We start from the raw sequence: 19,180 nt of genomic DNA on the forward strand, positions 1-19,180 counted from the left end.
ACCTAATGAATGATGTTCCAGAGCAAATGCCCAGTCTACTTGACCTTTGGAGTGGCTGTTGCATGTAGGTTAGATAAAGAGAGAGGAAAAAGTGGTGCAAATTTGGCAGGTACATGATCACACCACAGCCTTTACATGTAAACAAGAATACAGAACAGAACAACAAGGACAATCAAGCGGCTTGTTTGCTGCTACTTCAAGGTTCATGCTCACGCAATCATCAGGCAATAGGGAGTTTCGCTCTACTGAATTACGTATGAAAATAATGTATGAACTGCACGGAATTTTCATACGTAAAAATCAGAGCTGTTGGGTTTCGCTCTACGTGATTTCTCCATGATTGCTAAACATGCGTTGTTGCTTTGGAGACGTGTTGCATGCACCCACCGTATGCACCATGAACCGAAACCGCGTTTTCCATGATATTATGCACGTGGTGTACGGTGTGTGTGTGTACCTTGTGTTTCGCGCGGCTTGAATGTTGCCATGGACAAATGCGGAAGATGCGGAAAAATATTTCAAAAAGTCCTACGGAGTACCCAACGTAGGAAAGAGCTTTCCTACGGAAATCCGTAGCGAGATTTACGTATGAAAGTTGCCCTCGCTCCCCGGCGCTTACGACATACGGATTTTCATACGTAATTACGTAGAGCGAAACCTCCCTACTATGAAGATTGGGTGCCGACCATGCTGGTATATATGCCAGGAGAGGTTGGTGTAAAAAGCTGTGTGAGAATGTTGGGGGTAGCGGTGTTATTTTCCTTTCGATGAGACGTAGTGCTCAATACCAGGCAGAGCGTAATACAGAACAGAACAACAAGGACAATCAAGCGGCTTGTTTGCTGCTACTTCAAGTTTCATGCTCCCGCAATCATCAGGCAACATGAAGATTGGGGGCCGACCATGCCGGTATATATGCCAGGAGAGTGTGGTATAAAAGCTGTGTGAGAATGTGGGGTGTTGAGCACTGTCAGCACTCTGGGTATACCCTCCGGTGAATTAGCTCCCTCTTTCCATGGTAGAGCACTCTTACCTTAGCTGTGCTACCCTAACAATGGACACTCCAAGGCGCTTCAACCTCGGATACTCTCTGAAGAATATCCCCTTGCCTAGCCACAAGGAGTACGCACCACGTCTCATCGAAAGGAATATAACATTTTCCGGATCCCTCTGTAACAGGTTTAATCAAACTTGAAAAGTAAGAGGCCTGGTTGAGCGTGCCTCGACCAGTTATATGCAAAATGTGATAGTATACATGTGGCAATGGCGCCAATGAAGGTGCTAATAGACAGGCGTAAGACGCATGAGGTGCGAGGGAGTGTAAAGTTGTAGAGACCAGGGGAAAACTGTTACATCATCCCCCTCCTATGGAGAGGAAGGAGCTTATAACCCAAATGCTCAAGTGGAATAGAGTACAATAAGCGCAAACACGTGCGAGACGAAAAAAGGCTTCGCACTGAAGTAACACAATAAGACGACTGAAACTCCATGCAAATAAAGTGTAATAAGCTCAACAAATGTGTAAGGTGAAACTAGAAGTTCAACTGCAAAACTCAGTGGGCAGAAGCCAAGGTTTTGTACTTCTGAAGTGGAACAATGTCATTACCAGATTCATCCAACAAATAATGTTCAGGCTCCCAAGTGGCATCAGAGTAGCCTTGCCACTTGACTAGGTACTGAAGCTGATTCTGCCGGCGGCGGTGACTGAGAATGTTCTCCACCACATAGCGGGCATGACCATCAAGGTCCGTGATAGGCGGAGGCGTAGGCTGTCTCCTATTAGGAATAGCGTTCTTCTCGTAGGCACGGAGTGCCGACACATTAAATACCGGGTGACAGCGGCTGGTATGAGGCAACTTGAGCTTGTAGGCATTCGGGCCGACCACATGGGTTATAGGAAAGGGGCCAAACCACTTGGGGCGAAATTTATGGGATGGTCGGTCCCGAGCTTCAGGAGTCAGGAGGAAATCCCGGTAGACCATTACCAAATCTCCCACCTTCAGCTTTCCCTCGACCCTTGTCCGATCTGCATAGAAGGCCTGACGAGCTTGAGCTGCCACTAGCGCATCTTGTGAGATCTTGACCGCGTCTTGTCTTGCTTGCAACCAATCAGCTGAATCTCTGCCTCCCTGAATAGGGTTGAGGAAGTCGGGTGGCGCTCTGGGATTTAGACCGTAATTTAAGAAGAACGGTGTGTTTCCTGTAGATGATTGAGTAGCGCTGTTGATAGAAAACTCACAGAGAGGTAGGAGCATATCCCAGTTATCTTGTTTATGATTTACAAAAGCCCTCAGCACATCCTCTACTATTCTGTTTACTCGTTCAGTTAGGCCATCTGTCTGAGGGTGATTGGCAGTACTAAATGCTAGTTTCGTTCCTAAGCGATCAAACAATTCCTGAAAAAATGCTGCCGTAAATCTTGGATCACGATCACATACAATACTAGAACTCAAACCATGAAGTCGAAATACATGTTGAATATACAGATCAGCACTTCCTTTAGCGTCAATAGTAGAGGAAGTAGGTGCTAAATGTACACACTTTGTCAAGCGGTCTACAAATACATATATAGCATCATGACCTGTATCGGTCCTAGGCAAACCCATGATAAAATCCATCGAGATATCCGCCCACGGCTGACTGGGCACTGGTAAATTCTGCAAGAGACCAGTTTTTAGCTGGCCGCCTTTAACTCGTTGGCAGACGTCACATGACTTGACAAACGCCTTTACATCCAGTCCCATTCTGGGCCAATAGAAATATCTAGCGAGTCTGAAATAGGTGCGATCTCGACCGGGATGCCCCGCAGTCACACAGTCATGGTATTCTTGAAGCAGGGCGAGTCGGAGTTTGCTACTCTTTGGAATGCATAACCTGTTCTGTGGTGAAGATCTGAGATAAAGATAACCGGGTGTTTCATTTAGAAGGTAACGGTCGTGCAGATTGTCATGGCTTGAATTTTTCAGTCTCCTGATAATGGGAGCAAGATCCTTGTCGCACTTGTAACCGCTGACAATTAACTGCGCTAAGTCTGGATTAATCTCTAGGGTATGCTCTATGGCATTCAACTGAATGTTAGGATAGGATGACCCGCCTATTTCAGAATCACTGAACAGATCTGGACGGCGTGAAAGCGGGTCGGCAATGTTTTTCTTTCCTGGTTTGTGAAAGACCGTAAAGTCATAGTCAGCTAAAAACTCTACCCATCTTGCCTCACGCTTGGTGAGAGTCGGTTTGGTTCGTAAATAACAACACCCATATTATCAGTCATCAGGTCAAAGTGGCGGAATAGATAGATTCTCCAGCACTTTAATGCAAATACCACAGCCAACGTTTCCCTCTCGGCCGCAGTATAGTTGCGTTCTGCAGCTGACAGTTTCCGACTACAATAGGCTACGGGATGCAAATCCATATCTTCTCCCTGCTGCAGGAGCACACCCGCCACGGCAAAGTCACTTGCGTCAGTTTCTACCGTGAAGCTTTTCTCAACATCGGCCAGTTGCAACACTGGCGCCTCGAGTAATGCTGATTTTAGAGACTCGAATGCCTTCTGTCTAGCAGCGCTCCATTCAAAGCGTGAATTTTTTTCCGGTGATTTCTTCTAATGGACGAGAGATGGTCGAGTGTCGATCTATGAACCTTCGGAAATAGTTTGCAAAGCCAAGAAACTTCCTCACATCAGTTACTGACGACGGAGTTGGCCATGTTTCCACAGCACTTATCTTCTTGGGATCAGGGGAAATTGATGTGCCGTTGATTTTATGCCCCAAGAAGAGAACTTCTCTCACGCCGAATTCGCATTTAGACTGTTTGCAATACAGCTCACTATTTCTAAGTGTTTCTAGAACTGTTTGAAGATGATGCTGATGATCTTCCCAGGTCTTGCTGAAAACTAGAATGTCATCCAAGAATACTACAACGAATTTTCGGAGATGCGGTTGCAGAATAGAGTTCATGAGTGACTGAAAGGTGGCCGGGGCATTAGTCAGCCCGAATCCCATGACTCTAAATTGGAAGTGGCCGAACGGCGTATTAATGGCCGTCTTAGAAACATCCGAGTCTTGAATTCTGATTTGATTGTAGCCTGACCGCAAGTCCAACTTGGAGAAATATGCACTGCCCTGGATCGTGTCGAATAAGTCATCAATATTAGGAAGACAAGCTTTGTTTTTGATCGTAATTCTATTCAATTCTCGCCAATCGCACACCATTCTCAGAGTACCATCCGACTTTTTCACAAAAAACACAGGTGCACCGTATGGCGACTTACTTGGCTCAATGAATCCCTTCTCAAGTAATTCTGATAGCTGTGACTGGAGCTCGTCCATCTCTGGTTTCGGCAGGCGGTAGGCGGGTCGAGACGGTGGTCTGGCTCCATCTTCTATCTGGATTTCATGGTCGACTGGTCTCTTCGGTGGAAGCTCATTCGGCAGCTCGTCTGGAAATAAATCCTGGTACCTCTTGAGCAGGTTCTGGATGTCTTGTTGCTCTGATTCCTGGAGTTGTGGCCCGGAACGATTCTCCTCGTTTGCAGCAGTGACCCATGCAAGAAACCCCTCGGCTCCACTCCTCAGGGCATGACGAGCTTGTCGGCCACTGATAAACATGCTTTCCACAGATGGCCGGTCGGCTGTCGGCGGGTTAGCTGAAGGCAATTTGGCAACAAAGGGCTCACCGTCCAACTGAACTTCGTTCGTACGGAAGTTGATGCTGGGGTTGTTCCTTGTAAGCCACGGCTTGCCAAGAATAGCGTCGTAGCGAGTCAGGGGATACACAGTAAAGTGCTGTTCCTCACTGAAGCCCCCGACTGTCACCCTTAGCGTGCGTGTGGAAATCTGCGGGACCTCGCTGGTCGAGCCGTCCGCCAATGTTACGCTCAGCACTGCTGAGCTTGCATCCGTGTCAAGATGATGCTTTCGAACAAAACTGTCTGCAATGAAGTCATGCGTCGAACCGGAATCTATCAGCATCACTGCACGGCGACCGCCGATCTTTCCCTGTATGCGCAGTAGGTCGTGTTCAGGTTCATTGCCGACGCTGACGTTGCTGACATGACACCTTTCTGCAACGGGACAATTTTCTACAGCTATGGGTGTCTCCGGCTCCGTAGGTTCCTGGAGAGCAACGTCTTCAACCTCCAGAGCTCCGAACCGGTTAGCGACTGGTACCGGCGTGGGCGCTTGGGTCGTCGCCAGTAAGCGCACCCCCTTTCTTACTGGCGACCAGCGTTTGGGTAGCGCTGTCCACCCTCAGTACAGTCTTTAGCGAGGTGGCCTGGCTTCCTGCAAGCAAAGCAGTGTCCCATTGCTCGCAGTTGGACACGCTCTTGGTCCGTCAGCTTGCGGAGGCCCTGACCACGGAAGCTGGGCACGGAACGCGACTCTCTACTGGCTGGTGGCCCCGACGCCGGTGGCCCTGACGACTGCTCCACGGTGTTTGCTGCCATGACAGCTTGCTCCAGGGTACGTGGATGCTCACGCATGACCTGTCGCTGGATGTGCGGCACTAGACCCCTGACGAACAGCAGCGCTCTGGTGTGGTGGTCGATTTCCGGCACTTGCAGGCTGAGGCGAGTGAAAGCAGCAATGTATGCGTCCAGCGACCCGCGCTGCGCTGCGGAAATTAGTCCCATACGCGATGTTTCCTCGTTGTGCCGTGGTCCGTACACATCGCCAAGTGCCGCTTTCAGAGCAGGCCAGTCGGAAAACACTTGGTTAGCTTCCAATGCCGCTATCAACCAAAGACGAGCGTTTCCAGTCAAAAATCCTGCCGCGTAGTCGACCCTCTGTGCCGCATTTGGGAGTGCCAACGACCGTAGGGCCATGTCCATTGCAAACGTCCATTCTTTGAATGTAGCGGAATCTCCTCCAAACACAGGCGGCTCTTTCGTAAGGCGGGGTGTTGGCTCCCACGGTTCCGAGTTCGGATGTATCGTTCGGTTTCCTTGGCTAACGCGCTGAGCGGTCTTGATATCGTTTATCAGCCGAACGACGAGTACGAGGAGCGTAAGCAGAGCGACCAGAACACCTGCCAAAAGCAGAGTAGTAACCATCCTCTGCTACCAGTGTAACAGGTTTAATCAAACTTGAAAAGTAAGAGGCCTGGTTGAGCGTGCCTCGACCAGTTATATGCAAAATGTGATAGTATACATGTGGCAATGGCGCCAATGAAGGTGCTAATAGACAGGCGTAAGACGCATGAGGTGCGAGGGAGTGTAAAGTTGTAGAGACCAGGGGAAAACTGTTACAGTGCTGACCCGATCGAAAGAGGTCAATGCATCTTCAAGGACCGGTCCAGACGGCAGGTCGTACGTGCTTGTGGGGTCGTGGACTATAGCATGGAAGTGGTCATTCAGGTTAGGTGCAAGAATGGGAGACGACTTTGGTTTACGCTTTGTCACATAGTTGATTGTAGCCCATAAGGCATAAGCGACGCGGAGATTTTCTGTATTCGGCACAAATTCTCTGATAGTGCTGGTTCCGCAGACGACGATAGAGATTGTTACATTGGGTGCGAAGGCGCTGAAAGCTGTTGTAAAGCTTGGTGTCTGTGGAACCTCCCTTGCGCCACGTGCGAAAGACCGCTTTGCGCCTCCGAATTAGTGCTTGTAGCTCTGACGTAACAAAGGGGCACTTTCGACGAGGAGCATGTCGGTAATGCTTAGACGGTTTATATGGCGCTACCAAATCCAGTACTGAGTCAACTTTACTTGTCCATTCGTCAACCATACTATTCACGCTGGAAGAGAGAGAGAAAGTACAGAGGTTTGCGGACTCTAAGAGGGTCTCCAATTGCTTGATATCGGTGTTGGAAAAGTCCCGACTGGGCAGGCGCTGGTTGCAGTCAGTCGGGAAAGAGTAGGGGTCGGGGGTGGTCAAGGTTGCACATACCAAACAGTGATCGGAGTGCTCAAATTCATGAACAATACCGCCTGAGACAGCATCTGTATTACTTAGAATGTAGTCAATTGACGATGACGACTTGGGACAAACACGAGTTGGGTCGTGAATACAGTTTAGAAAGTTAAAGGGCAAAAGAAAGTTGGTAAGGAGAGACGAGTAGAGCTGGGATGTAGGTTGGAGAGAATCCACGTTCAGGTCACCCATGAGCACCAACGAGTTACCCTGGAGTTCTGTCAGTTCCTGCGCCAGGGAAGTCCAAAACGATGCTGGGGAATTCGGGGGTCTGTAGAGGCAACCAAGATGGAAGTGAGCAGCATTGCGTCGCCGGCGAGATGTAAGCCAGAGCATTTCAAAATTATTTGAGCTTCGTAGCAAGTGCCGGGTAAAGCCAAGTCTAGTGCTGGTGTACACACAGACGCCTCCCGCCTTGCGGCAGGGGACTGAAAGACCACTAAGGCAAGGGCAGCTTCGTGGACACTCTCGGTCGCGCCGGAACAGCGTGTACCCGTCAATAGCTAGTACTGAATCAGCAACTGTATTGTCAAGCCAGGTTTCAGTAATAGCGAGAACATCCAGGGAGTGGTCGGAGATGAGGGATTGAATTTCATGGAGTTTATGTCTGAGGCTACGCACATTTAAATGACCGATATTGATGTTATGATTAGTATGATGACTGGGTAGAGATATTGGTGGTGGAGGATGTGATCTGGGGGTGAACGGTGGTGCGAGTGGATTTAGAGGAGACATGTTTACTGATTGGAACCGTGGGCGACTCGATCAGTCTCCCAATACCACTTCCGCACAGTGAAATCCTCGGGCCAGAACTCCTTGTCCAACACTTTCGCCGTGTACGTTTCAGGGACCACCAGGTGTGCGTACGAAAGTCCGAAGTACTTTGTTGCGGAAATGGAGCACTTGATAACTTCCACTTGCTTCTTCTGACACCATTTCGCGATAGCGTCAGCTGAGCAGCTGGGATCAATGTTTCCCACATGGATTGCACTGCATTTCACACGGCGACCTGCAACGAGACGGTCAGACGTGCCAGAGGGTTGTTTGGGCGGCTTGTGGTAATATGATACATGCGTATGTGCATGTGTTTGACCTTTTGCAAGGTGCGTGCCTCCCGTAGCATGCAAGGCAGCCTCCCCGCTTTTTAGGACGGCTAGCTCGGTCTGTACGGCAACAAGATCAACTCTCAACTCCCGTACGTTCTTTTTCAAATCCACGACTTCTCTATTCGTCTCGTGTAATTTGTCCTCCATTCCCTTCATGGCGGTTATTTCCGCCTTCAACTCCCTTACTACATCTGTGAGGTCTGACAGGGCTGAGCACAGGCTCGAAACAGCATGATCGCTACCAGAGAGACTTACACCATTGTAGGTGGCGTCCTGCGATGCCCTCAGTGCAGCAACAAGTTCGGTCCTCGTGGCTTTCCGCGGGACGTCCAGACCACGGTGTCGGATGAGGTCCCTCAGCTCTGAGTCGATCAGGATAGCAATGTCCACTTTGTCAGTGGACTTGTCAGCCATACTGGATACAAGGCAAAAAGTATTCCGAGGGCCAAAGGCCCAGGGAATCACGAAAAAAAGGGGGGTAGTTTCCGGGAGCTCCAAAAAAGGCTACCGCTCTCAAAGCATTAGATATAATCTTGGGTTTCATTTGGTGCCCAGCGATATGATGGACCCGGGTTAGTAAAGGGCTGGCTGTAAAAATAGAGTGAAAAAAAGTTTTAAAACATTTCAAGTACTTTTAATGCTTTGCACCTTTTGCTTGTAGACACTGGTACACGGTGAAGTATAGAGGTTATGCGAATGATTTCATGGGGTGAGTCAGCGGATTCTCTAATGGGGCGCTGAGTGTACAGCGTTAGTCACTAGTGCAAGTGCAGCGCTGTGCCGCGAGTCCGCAACTGATGATGTAATCGCATAACCTCAATAATACATGAAATAAATAGCAGTAAAAAAGGAGAAGGTCAAAATGTAATGAGTTATGACTAACTGTCCACCAACGGAACCAGATCATAATAATAGTCAGCGAGTGCGACAACATGGCACAAAACTGACAAGGAGTACTGAGACATTCAGCGACCTGACACCTAGCTCCAAGCCTCCAACACTATAATTATGATCTGCCGGTTACGCTGGTGGACAGTTAGTCATAACTCGTAACATTTTTGTCCTTCTCCTTTTTTTTATCATAAATAAATTGGCTCGCCACCCGAGTTCAAAATAAATATAATTCACATTAAAATTATTATATCGTATGCTATATATATATGCATATTCTCATGCTTACGGTATTATTATAGAATTGGTTTCAGCCACTTTACGATGCGCTCTCGATTGACCCACTCCACTTGCACCTCGCCACCATGGCTGGGACAATTCTGTTGAGATCTGATATCATCAGACTCTCGCAAGACATGCAGCTGCTTCGCTTCAACAGCCGGGGGCTGGTCAGTGGAAACAGTAGACATTGAATACATCATGAAACCGTGAGGTGAATGAATCATTCACGGATGATACATGATTGTATGAATAGGCAAGAACTGGCGGAATTGCGCACGTTCTACATAATAATAATAATAATAATAATCTTTATTTCAGGATTACCCAAAGGCTAACGCCTAGCGCCTATCTGGGGGATCTCCTATTTGTGTATGACTTATTTGATTGTACTAGTAACATAGTTTTAAGGATGCGAGAGAAAGTGCGCAAAGTGAGTGTGAAGTGTTGGTTTCAAAAAGGAATAATAAGAAACACAAGGAAAGAAAGTAAGACAGAAAAGAAAAGAACAAGCATGTAAATCAATGATTGCACATCAAAGGTGTACCAGTGCAGTCAAACTGATACTTAGCAATGGGGTGCTACTAAAATTTTCAACTGAGATGTGTTTTACATTTATAAAAGAAGCTGTGTACATCAGAAAGCATGATGAACATATTTTTGGATTAGCCTGATGTTTTAGTTAAACAATCCCTGCTCAAATGAAGTCTCTTGGAGAGGAATTGGCCGCCTTCCGGATCCGCATCATGGCTTGGACGCAAATCCAGTCCATGTTTGTGGGCAAGACAGTTCCGGATGTGGCGATCAAGCTGCGCCTCGGTTTAACCTTCCCAAGCGTCCTTGTACACAGCAGACTTCAGTATTCCTCCAAAATCCTCTGATCGGCCTCAGCTCTGGAACTTTTTTTGGGGGGGGGGGGGGGGGGTTCTGCTGTTCCTGTCTTCTCAAACCTTTTCAGAATAACATACTTCAATGAGTTTCTTTTCCGATGATTTCCATCTTCATAAAATGCTTCACAGTACTGAAACAATTTGCCATGGTTCCTATGTTGTTCAAAGAACTGCACACTTCTGCAATGTTCTGCATCCAAGCCCTCCATTTTTCACAAGTGAAGCCTTTTTATTGTTTTCAATAATCTCTTTGGTGGTGTACACTGTACATGTACTTGCTTCCTATTGCAGTGTGCAGAACTGTTACTTTACTTTACCAGAAGATCATGGTCTAAAGGTCAGAGTTTGACCTTTTGAACTCAGTTGAAATTTAGCAGCACCCCGTTATAAGTAGGACATACCCGAGGGAACAGACGTGTAGACCTACGTACGTGTACGTGTAGAGATAATTGACGGGAAATGAAATTTTCATTTTTTCATGGAGTTCCCTTTTAAAACTGGAGGTTGTGACAATATCAAATCTCAAAGGAATTGTTCTTCTTATTGTGGCGATGTGCAAGTGCGGTGGGTCGGCCGAGCAAAATTGACTGTTTCAATGTTTGAACGAAATGTCGAGACTGAAGGGAATTGTGGCCATTTGATAATTTTGTTTGTGCTTCAACCGTGCATGTGCAACGTTTCACCCCAAACAGACTTGCCACAAAATAATTGTTTAACTCAGGTACTGACTCTACTGAGCCAATATTAAAGGTGGTGAAAAGAGGGGACATATGGATACGAGCTATGAGCAACTGTCCACCTAAGTAACTAGATAGCATAGCATACGGTTCGGTTTTGTACAATTAGTTTCCACAAAGCTTCTTCTCCCTTCGATATTTATTAGTGGTGTGCACGGGTAGTCGGGTACCCGTGCTACCCGTGAGGACCGGCGGTAGACGGGTACCGAATAGTACCCGAAAACCCGAAGTCGCAGATGACATCATGCACAGTGCACGTGTACAAATAATTCACGCATGTCTACCCAGTGCGCAAGGCCAAGGCCCGGGGCCGGTGTGCATTGTGGTCGTACCATGGAAACATTACCCGATCGGGTACCCGTGCTACCCGTGGAAAACTACCCGGACCCGATACCCGAAGAAAATGCTACCCGACTCAGCCCTAATATTTATCATCGATATTTCTGAACCACCCGTGCTGTTTTGGTGCTCCGAGTTGTAGTTGGGCAACATTGTCAAGTATCGTATTGCTCTCCACATCATCCAGTAACAGTCGACACTCTTTGTTGCCATGGGACTTAGCTTGTACTCCTATTCCTTGCGCTCACCTCAGTCCCCTCTTTGGTCTTTCCTTAACCATGAACCTTCAAGTTAACCTGGAAGGCTGTGTTGGTCTGCGCATCGGAGATATGTTGGAGCTAGGTGTTAGGTCGTTGAATGTCTCAGTACTCTGTCAATTTGGTGCATACTCGTCGCCCTTTCTGACCGTATGCTATCTAGTTACAGTGGTGGACAGTTGCTCATAACCCCTATTCATGCATCCTTTCTCTTTACTACATTTATAATTTTCCATGAGTATCAGAGAGCGTCAGAGCAGTCCTTGGGAATGGGAGAGGAGGAGAAGTCAGGGACAGAATGATTTTGGCCAGAGGTTGAGTCTTGTACGGTGCACTGAGGAGTCACCCAGAACATGCTCCTTTTTACAGGAGTAGATTTTGGTGCAGAATGGTAGCATAGAAAATTAATGGAAATTTGATGGGTTTGATTGCAAACATTTGAAAAAAAGAGGTAAAAATAATCAAATTTTGCGGCACTGCACTGTATACAATAGAATCACCTAAATCACCACAATACGGGAGCTCCCCAGAGCTAGAGCTATTCTTTGTATGAATGGACTGCAATTACCCTAGTAATCAGACCAGCCGCTCATATCTCTCTTATCCGGGTGGTCCAGGACCGGACACTGCCCGTAATTTCGTAATTTCCACAACTCTGAATCACATACATTTCAATGGAGAAGTGCCAGGGATCTGGTATATGACGTCACCATTTCCACAGAAATTGGCAAAAGAGTAGTATTTTGCCCACTAAAACACAACCACATGGTGCCCGTAACTTTGAGGTCCGGATAAGAAAGATTTGAGTGTATACTTTTATTCTTGTCCTCCTTCCGTTTTTAGCTGTTCATGTGCTGCTATGTACATGAGTGCCAAAAAGCAGCACAACATGTCCACCAGGGTGCAGCAGCATCAAGGAAAACTGGGTAGAACTTAACACGCAGTGTGTATTTCGCTCCCAGACCACAGCCTGCACTACTTACTAGTTTATAAGCCGGAACACATTCAAGTTGGTATAGGCCATGTGACGAACCATAGTAATGCCATATATTTTGTCCTCGAGTTCTTCATCATAGGTGAACCTCATCAGTGTACAGAAGGGATGATCCATCATGGTATAGCACCTGGCAAAGCCAGGGACCGAAGTGCTCCGTTGTGTTTTCCATGTACCGTGTTTCTTGTCTGTTCGGATGTTCATAAATGCCCAAGGGCAATACCGGTATCAGCTCTACAATCTGATAAATAACTGAAACGCAACAACGCGTGTATATTACGCAGTGAAGGAACGACGAACACGTACAGCCTACCAAATCTGTGTACATTCTACGAGTCCCTGATGTCAATGTAGCATTGCATTGCATCACTAAACCCCAGACCCACTGAACAGTCCATGGTGGCGCCGGAGCAGATCATCAGGGTTATAGCCAGAACAAAAGGGATGGGGGTGAGGGGGAGGTTATTGAACCCAATTTTTTGTAAAGAGAAAAAGGACCTATACGTTACTTACTAGTTATGACTAAGAGTCCACCAAGGTAACGAGATCATATACATGCAGTCAGCTAGTGCGACAACGAGGCACAAAACCGACATGGACATTGAGACATTCGACGACCGGACACCTAGCTCCAACACATCTACGAAGCGCAAACCAACAAAATTCCAACTAATTTACTTGGAAGGCTCAGGTGCGGAAAGTTCCAATGAGGGGAAGGGATGCGCCACGAACAAATTTTAGTGGTTTTACCGCCGTTTTGGCCGCTGCTTTCACCCACACCAGTAAAAGCAACCGACGAACTTCCATTCCATGTATTTATTCATTGGCCACTGGATCTGCCGGGAGTATGGTTTCAGTGGTAAGACTTAGTGATGATTATGTGATGCAGTGACTCATACAATGCTGTACTACTGCAAAATGTGTAGACTCTACTCATCGTGCATATAAAAAAGGTGGCGCTCGCACTCTGAAGGGTGGCGCATTCATTTTGATAGCAGCGTCCCGCTATGTCACTTTAGCCAGAACCCTGAGTGTGTTAAGGTGTATCAGCAATTATTTTAGTTGTACATCGCCATAAGAAATCTCTGCGAGACGATCACACTATTGCATTACATTTGACGCACGCTAGTACTGTAGTTTGCAGAGAAGAACCTAACTAATACTTTGTCATGCCTCTAGTAACACACACACACACACACACACACACACACACACACACACACACACACACACACACACACACACACACACACACACACACACACTGCATAAGTGTACCTCTACTGACCTGCACATGCTCGCAGCGTCTTGAGGCAGCCAATTGAGAGCCACAGTCATGTCCAACCCGGATTGAAGCATCGCGGAGCATTTGTGTTGAAGAGGAGGTGGACACAGCAAACTTGTAGAATGTCCAGTGGTGGAGCCATTTCCTCTCTCTACTTCTCAGTCTCTCTGCAGTCTATCCCGCTACTTCCAAATCGGTTTCAGATAGGACTGTCAGACAGGTTAGTACACTGTACATTGACATAATAATGATGCGTTCATCCGTGCCTACTCTCGGCTGTACGGATAGAGACTCGCCATTTACAGCGGAAGCCACCAAGCACCAGTGGACTGCATTGTAATGTAGAGCTTTGAGGTTTTGATGCTCGGCTTTGACAGGCAAAGATTATGTAATGCCACTCAGCAACCGGTTACGTCTGACTCGGTGACTCGATTGTGAGTGTGAAACTAACTACTGTACACTGCTTTTTCATGTACAGCTAGGTATGCGCTTCGCTTGCATTTGCAACGACTCGACATATCACATGGTAACTAAGGAATTAGGTTGCCTCGGTTACTACAATTCAACGACATTGCTATGCAAAACCCATACACTCATTTCATCATTATCATTGACATCGTTGCACTGAAGCAGTGAACCATGGACTTGGGCCCTTTGCTTTCCTTTCAACGGTGCAACGAAGGCGATGGACAGCTCAACCCTGGCTAGGCCTAGGCTGAGGCTAGGGTTTGCTTTAGACAGTCCATGCGCATTGCATGGTAGTGTTGGCATGGTAGTTATTCAAGGAGACGGGATGGCATGGGGTTCCAACGAACAATTCTTACCAGCGATTATCGGGGGATATTAAAACCTTACGCGAATTTCCTGTATGCTTGAGCTGCGTTTGTAGGTGAGGGACTGAAGAAACATTCATCACACGAACACTGTATGTGAGATTGTCTACTGTAAAAGCCATTATTCCGAGGCTAACGAGGCGCATATTATAACGATTTCTCAAAATTGATTAGTTTACGTGTACCAAAGGTAACGATTCTCACTCATTGTCAACGCTCAATAGGACAGTATATGTATCGATTTCTGTATAACGATTTCTATTTTAACGACAGATTTCTCCTCGTTAACTCGTTAGAGTTAGCACTTCGTTATATATGGCTTTTACAGTACTATGAATCATCACGTTTTACCTCACTGCAGGGAGCAAGAGCCAGGAGATCAAGACTGCAAACATGTAAAATCTGTCACTAGAGCATAATTATACATTATACAGGTAGTGGGTACATTGGGAGTGCATTGCACTGCAGTAAGCAAGTAACAACTAACAACGGTATTACCCTTCCCTGGTATCAACCTACGTAAGTAAGTAAACGATAGTGTTGGGATCTGGTCTTGTAGTTGTACAATCGTCATGTACATGTGGAAATGCCAATTGCCTACCTCAGACATCAAGCAATATCACAATTAAATTTTAAAGCACGATAGTGTTGTAATGGTTGGTTGGTTGGTTTATTTGAATTCGCACAATAAACGGGAACTAGGCCCAGTGTCAGTGATATAAAGGCGAATGGATAAGCCACATTTAGAAAAGAGAGGACAGGAATTAGAAAATAATTATGAAAGAAGAAGTATCTGACAGAGGAGTCAAGCGAGTATCAGGGGTGACAGGGTGGTCGAGGAGAGCTAGTGGCCGGGCTAGTCTGAGCAACAATATGGTAGGCAACTTATGCTAAACATGTTCTGTCTTGCTATGGTCCGAACATCATCCGGCAGCAGGTTCCAGAGTGCAGATCCTGCGACGGACGGCCGAGAAGCGCCAGAGCGAGTGGAGGATGGCTGACTGAGCAGACCACTGGACCTCTGATGACGGGTTCTCCTGCCAGCAGATCTGACGAAAAGTACTGACAAAGTGGCACTAGCTTTCCCGTGAAGGCACCTCCAGACAAACACTAGTCAGTAGTAGCTTGCGCTTGCTGAGTTCGCCTATCCGGTACAAGCCGTGCTGCACCAGCAGGGGATGCACGGTTGTGTAGCGTGGGTGGCCGTCAATACTGACAATAGCTCCGATAGCCCTGTTCTGTAGCAGACCCAGGCGATCAAGCTGGCGACCAAGGAGCGCGGGGAAGAAGGCGTTACTGCCATAGACTATGTCAGGGATGACAACAGCCTGTTCGAAGAGACGCCGAGCAGATCGGGATAGGGAGCGACGGGCTCGCCACAGCGCACCAATCTTACGGGTAGTCTTGCTGACAATTCGGTCGACTTGAGCGTCCCATGAAAGCTTACTATCAAGTACAACACCGAGGTATGTGGTAGTCGATGCTGTTGGAACGGCTACTCCACGACACTGGACAGTTACGAGAGGGCTGTCCGCCTGCCGGTGAGGAAGAAAGGTCACAGCTCGGCTTTTGGTAGGGTTGAGAACTGATGTGTATCTATATTCATTACGTCATAGTTGTACTGCATGCACGCACACACACGGATTAGTTGAGTGTGCTTCTTTTTCCTGTTGTTCTTTCTCATGACATGTTTTGTTTCTGTTCCCAAGTCTTCACGAATAAATAGTAACGTATCATGGCGCAGTGAACTTGTTCTTTCCTGTGCCCCCCCCCCCCCCCCTTCCCATCCGACGATGCCGTCACAGACAAGTCGTCAACTCGTCGCTCGCCGTTGCCGCAGCTCCGCCTCGGCACCCACGTGGATGTTCAGCATCCGCGCACCAGGCAGTGGTCTATTCGTGGGGTCATTGTTGCTGTCGGTAATCATCGGGACTACCTAGTGAAGTTGCCGAGTGGTCGCATTTATTGGCGGAACCGCAGATTCCTGCGTCCGTATCGCCCACTTGTGCCTGCACCGCTTGTTGTCCAACCGGCTGCTGCTGACGCCTCTTCCCCGCCGCCGCCGTCCCGCCGCAGCGCACGTCAGCGCAAGCCACCCCAGCGTTTAAACATTGGTTCGCATCATGGACAGTCCTATGATTGACACTCTTGATCACTAATGTCAATTTCTGCTGTCTCTGCTTTGTTGTTTTCATTCTTCGTTTTGTTTTATTTATGATAGATGTTGCTGTCACAGGTTTTGCAACATCTCGAAGGGGCGTGATGTGTATCTATATTCATTACGTCATAGTTGTACTGCATGCACGCACACACACGGATTAGTTGAGTGTGCTTCTTTTTCCTGTTGTTCTTTCTCATGACATGTTTTGTTTCTGTTCCCAAGTCTTCACGAATAAAATTTAATAGTAACGTATCAAGAACAAGGCCCCTCGCCTGTAGCCAAACAGCTAGGTTGGTGACTGCCGTCGTAAGCGTAGCAGAGACAGCCCCAACAGAACTCTGCGAGGAATACAATGCTATGTCGTCCGCAAACTGGATGCTGGGTACAGGGTGCAGGACGGAGGGGACGTCGCGGGTGCAAATGGAAAATAGAACAGGACCTAGCACAGATCCTTGTGGTACACCACACGTGCAGGGAGTGGCCTGACTCGTGGTTGGCCCAATGCAGACCATCTGCTCTCGCGCGGTTAGGTAGCTGGCAAACCAGGTGAGGGCCGATCCGCACACACCGACGTCAAACAGATCGACAATGAGCTGTGCGTGGCGGACTTTGTCGAATGCTTTGGACATGTCCAATGTTGTTGTTGTTGTTGTTGTTGTTGTTTGTTTATTTTACTTCGCAGATTCTAACGGGCAAGTTGCCCAATAACAAGAAAGCGAAGGCAAAGAAAATAATACTAATAAAAGAAATAACCGGGGGCAGCAGAAAATGAATAATAGCTTTAAGAACTCAGATGGTGAGCCAAGGAACAAATTTCCATGTTACAAATAATCGCTTTTAAAAGTAAAAAGAAAAGAGCGGGTGGTACAGCAGACTTCCTATTCTGAATTTCCTGAACGAAGCAGAGACATTAGCTGGGTACATGTCACTATTACACAGTAGCAAGAGAGCTACCTCGGTCGACTTCAGTGGACGTGGACTACGAGTGGATGCGACATACGAGTGGATGCGACAGCAACAGTGACTGGAATAATGGGTGATACGTTTCAAGGAGCGAGCGTATGTGGGATGACTGACATCTTGAACACACTGCGTTGGGGGATGGTGCGGATGTCGCTGGGTAGTGCGTTCCACAGCTTGGGAGCGGCAACAGAGAACCTTGCCTGACCAGCGCGGCTTGCGGCGGGTGGTATGTGCGCTCCGATGTCCTTCTGCAAGCGGGTACGCCGATCTGGTGACCTTGAAATCAGTCCACAGAGCCGGTTCCCCGCAATGCCGTGGATGCATCGCCAGGTGAGCAATAGCGCCTTTTGCTTGTGCAACTCTGAGATTCGGTAGAGTTCCACCCGTTGGAGCAGAGGTTGAGCAGAGTCGTATGGCCGAGCGCCAAAAACTGCGCGAACCGCTTTGTTCTCCAGCGTCTGGAGATCCGTTGCTTGCTGGGCAGTTAGACAGAACAAGAAACAACTTGATGCGTAGGTCAGATCCGGCATCACCACGGACTTCAAGTAGGTGACTCGGGCCGCCAGGCTCAAGCATCTCCGAGTCCGCCAGAGGGCACCTACTTTGCGGGACACCTTTGCTGTAATGGCTTTCAGGTGTTGCTGAAAGTTCAGCCCCTCGTCAATGATGACGCCAAGGTACTTCGCGCTGGTGACTGTCGGCAGAGCTTGGCTGCGACAGAGGACTGTGACCCGGGGTCCAGCGTCTCTACCAGGAAAGACAATGTGCATAGTCCGGTCACATTTCCCCTGTCCTTGGCAGTGAAGAGACTGTCAGTGAGAAGGCAGAGGGCATCCTCAGTGGAGTGGTGCTAACGGTAGGCAAATTGGGTACTAGGGAGGCACTGGTAGGTACTAGGGAGGCACTGGTAGGGAGGCACTGGTTGGTTCAAAGGTGGCGGACAAGTTAGCGTTGGACGATCTTCTCAAGTAGTTTAGAGATAATGGGGAGTAAAGAAACAGGTCGATAATTATTGGGGGAGAGGGGTCGCCGGATTTATACAGCGGCACGACTGAAGCCTGTTTGAACGCTGAGGGCACTACACCAGTCCGGAGAGAAGCACAGAATAAAACGGCAAGTGAATACGCCAGAACATCAGCACATTCCTTTAAAATGGATCCTGGAATTACGTCACTGCCAGTTGCTTTCGAAGCATCAATCTGCAACAGATACGTGTAGACATCCGATGGAGCGACTGGATCGAAGCGGTGGAGCGAGTTCATGGTGAGAGGGCCGCTTGGAACAGAGAGAACATTGGGACGTTCACGATCCGTGACAATCCGTTGGAAGACCTCGCTGACTTCATCAACCTTGCAGGTTGGCTCTTGCTTGTGGCGTGTGCGGCCGGTGACGGCATTGACTAACTGCCAGGTCTTCCGCGCGTTTCTGGCATTTACTTGACACTGCACGGCAAAATACTGGTTTCGTTTCGGTCGTCGAGCATTACTTGCCTGCGATCGGGCTCGCTTATACTCCTGATGAAGCGACTGAT

The 19,180-nt window shown here is 47.9% G+C and overlaps 1 protein-coding gene across 1 annotated transcript; it reads right to left on the reverse strand.

The window, feature by feature from the left end:
- Positions 1–17,732: 17,732 nt before the first annotated feature.
- On the reverse strand, positions 17,733–18,419 carry LOC135821842 (uncharacterized). The gene has a single exon (XM_065334840.1). The coding sequence runs from the start codon at positions 18,417–18,419 to the stop codon at positions 17,733–17,735; it is 687 nt and encodes a 228-aa protein (XP_065190912.1).
- Between the last annotated feature and the right edge of the window lie 761 nt (positions 18,420–19,180).

This window comes from Sycon ciliatum, chromosome 7 (assembly GCF_964019385.1).
Source record: "Sycon ciliatum chromosome 7, ocSycCili1.1, whole genome shotgun sequence".
NCBI classification, from domain to species: Eukaryota; Metazoa; Porifera; class Calcarea; order Leucosolenida; family Sycettidae; genus Sycon; species Sycon ciliatum.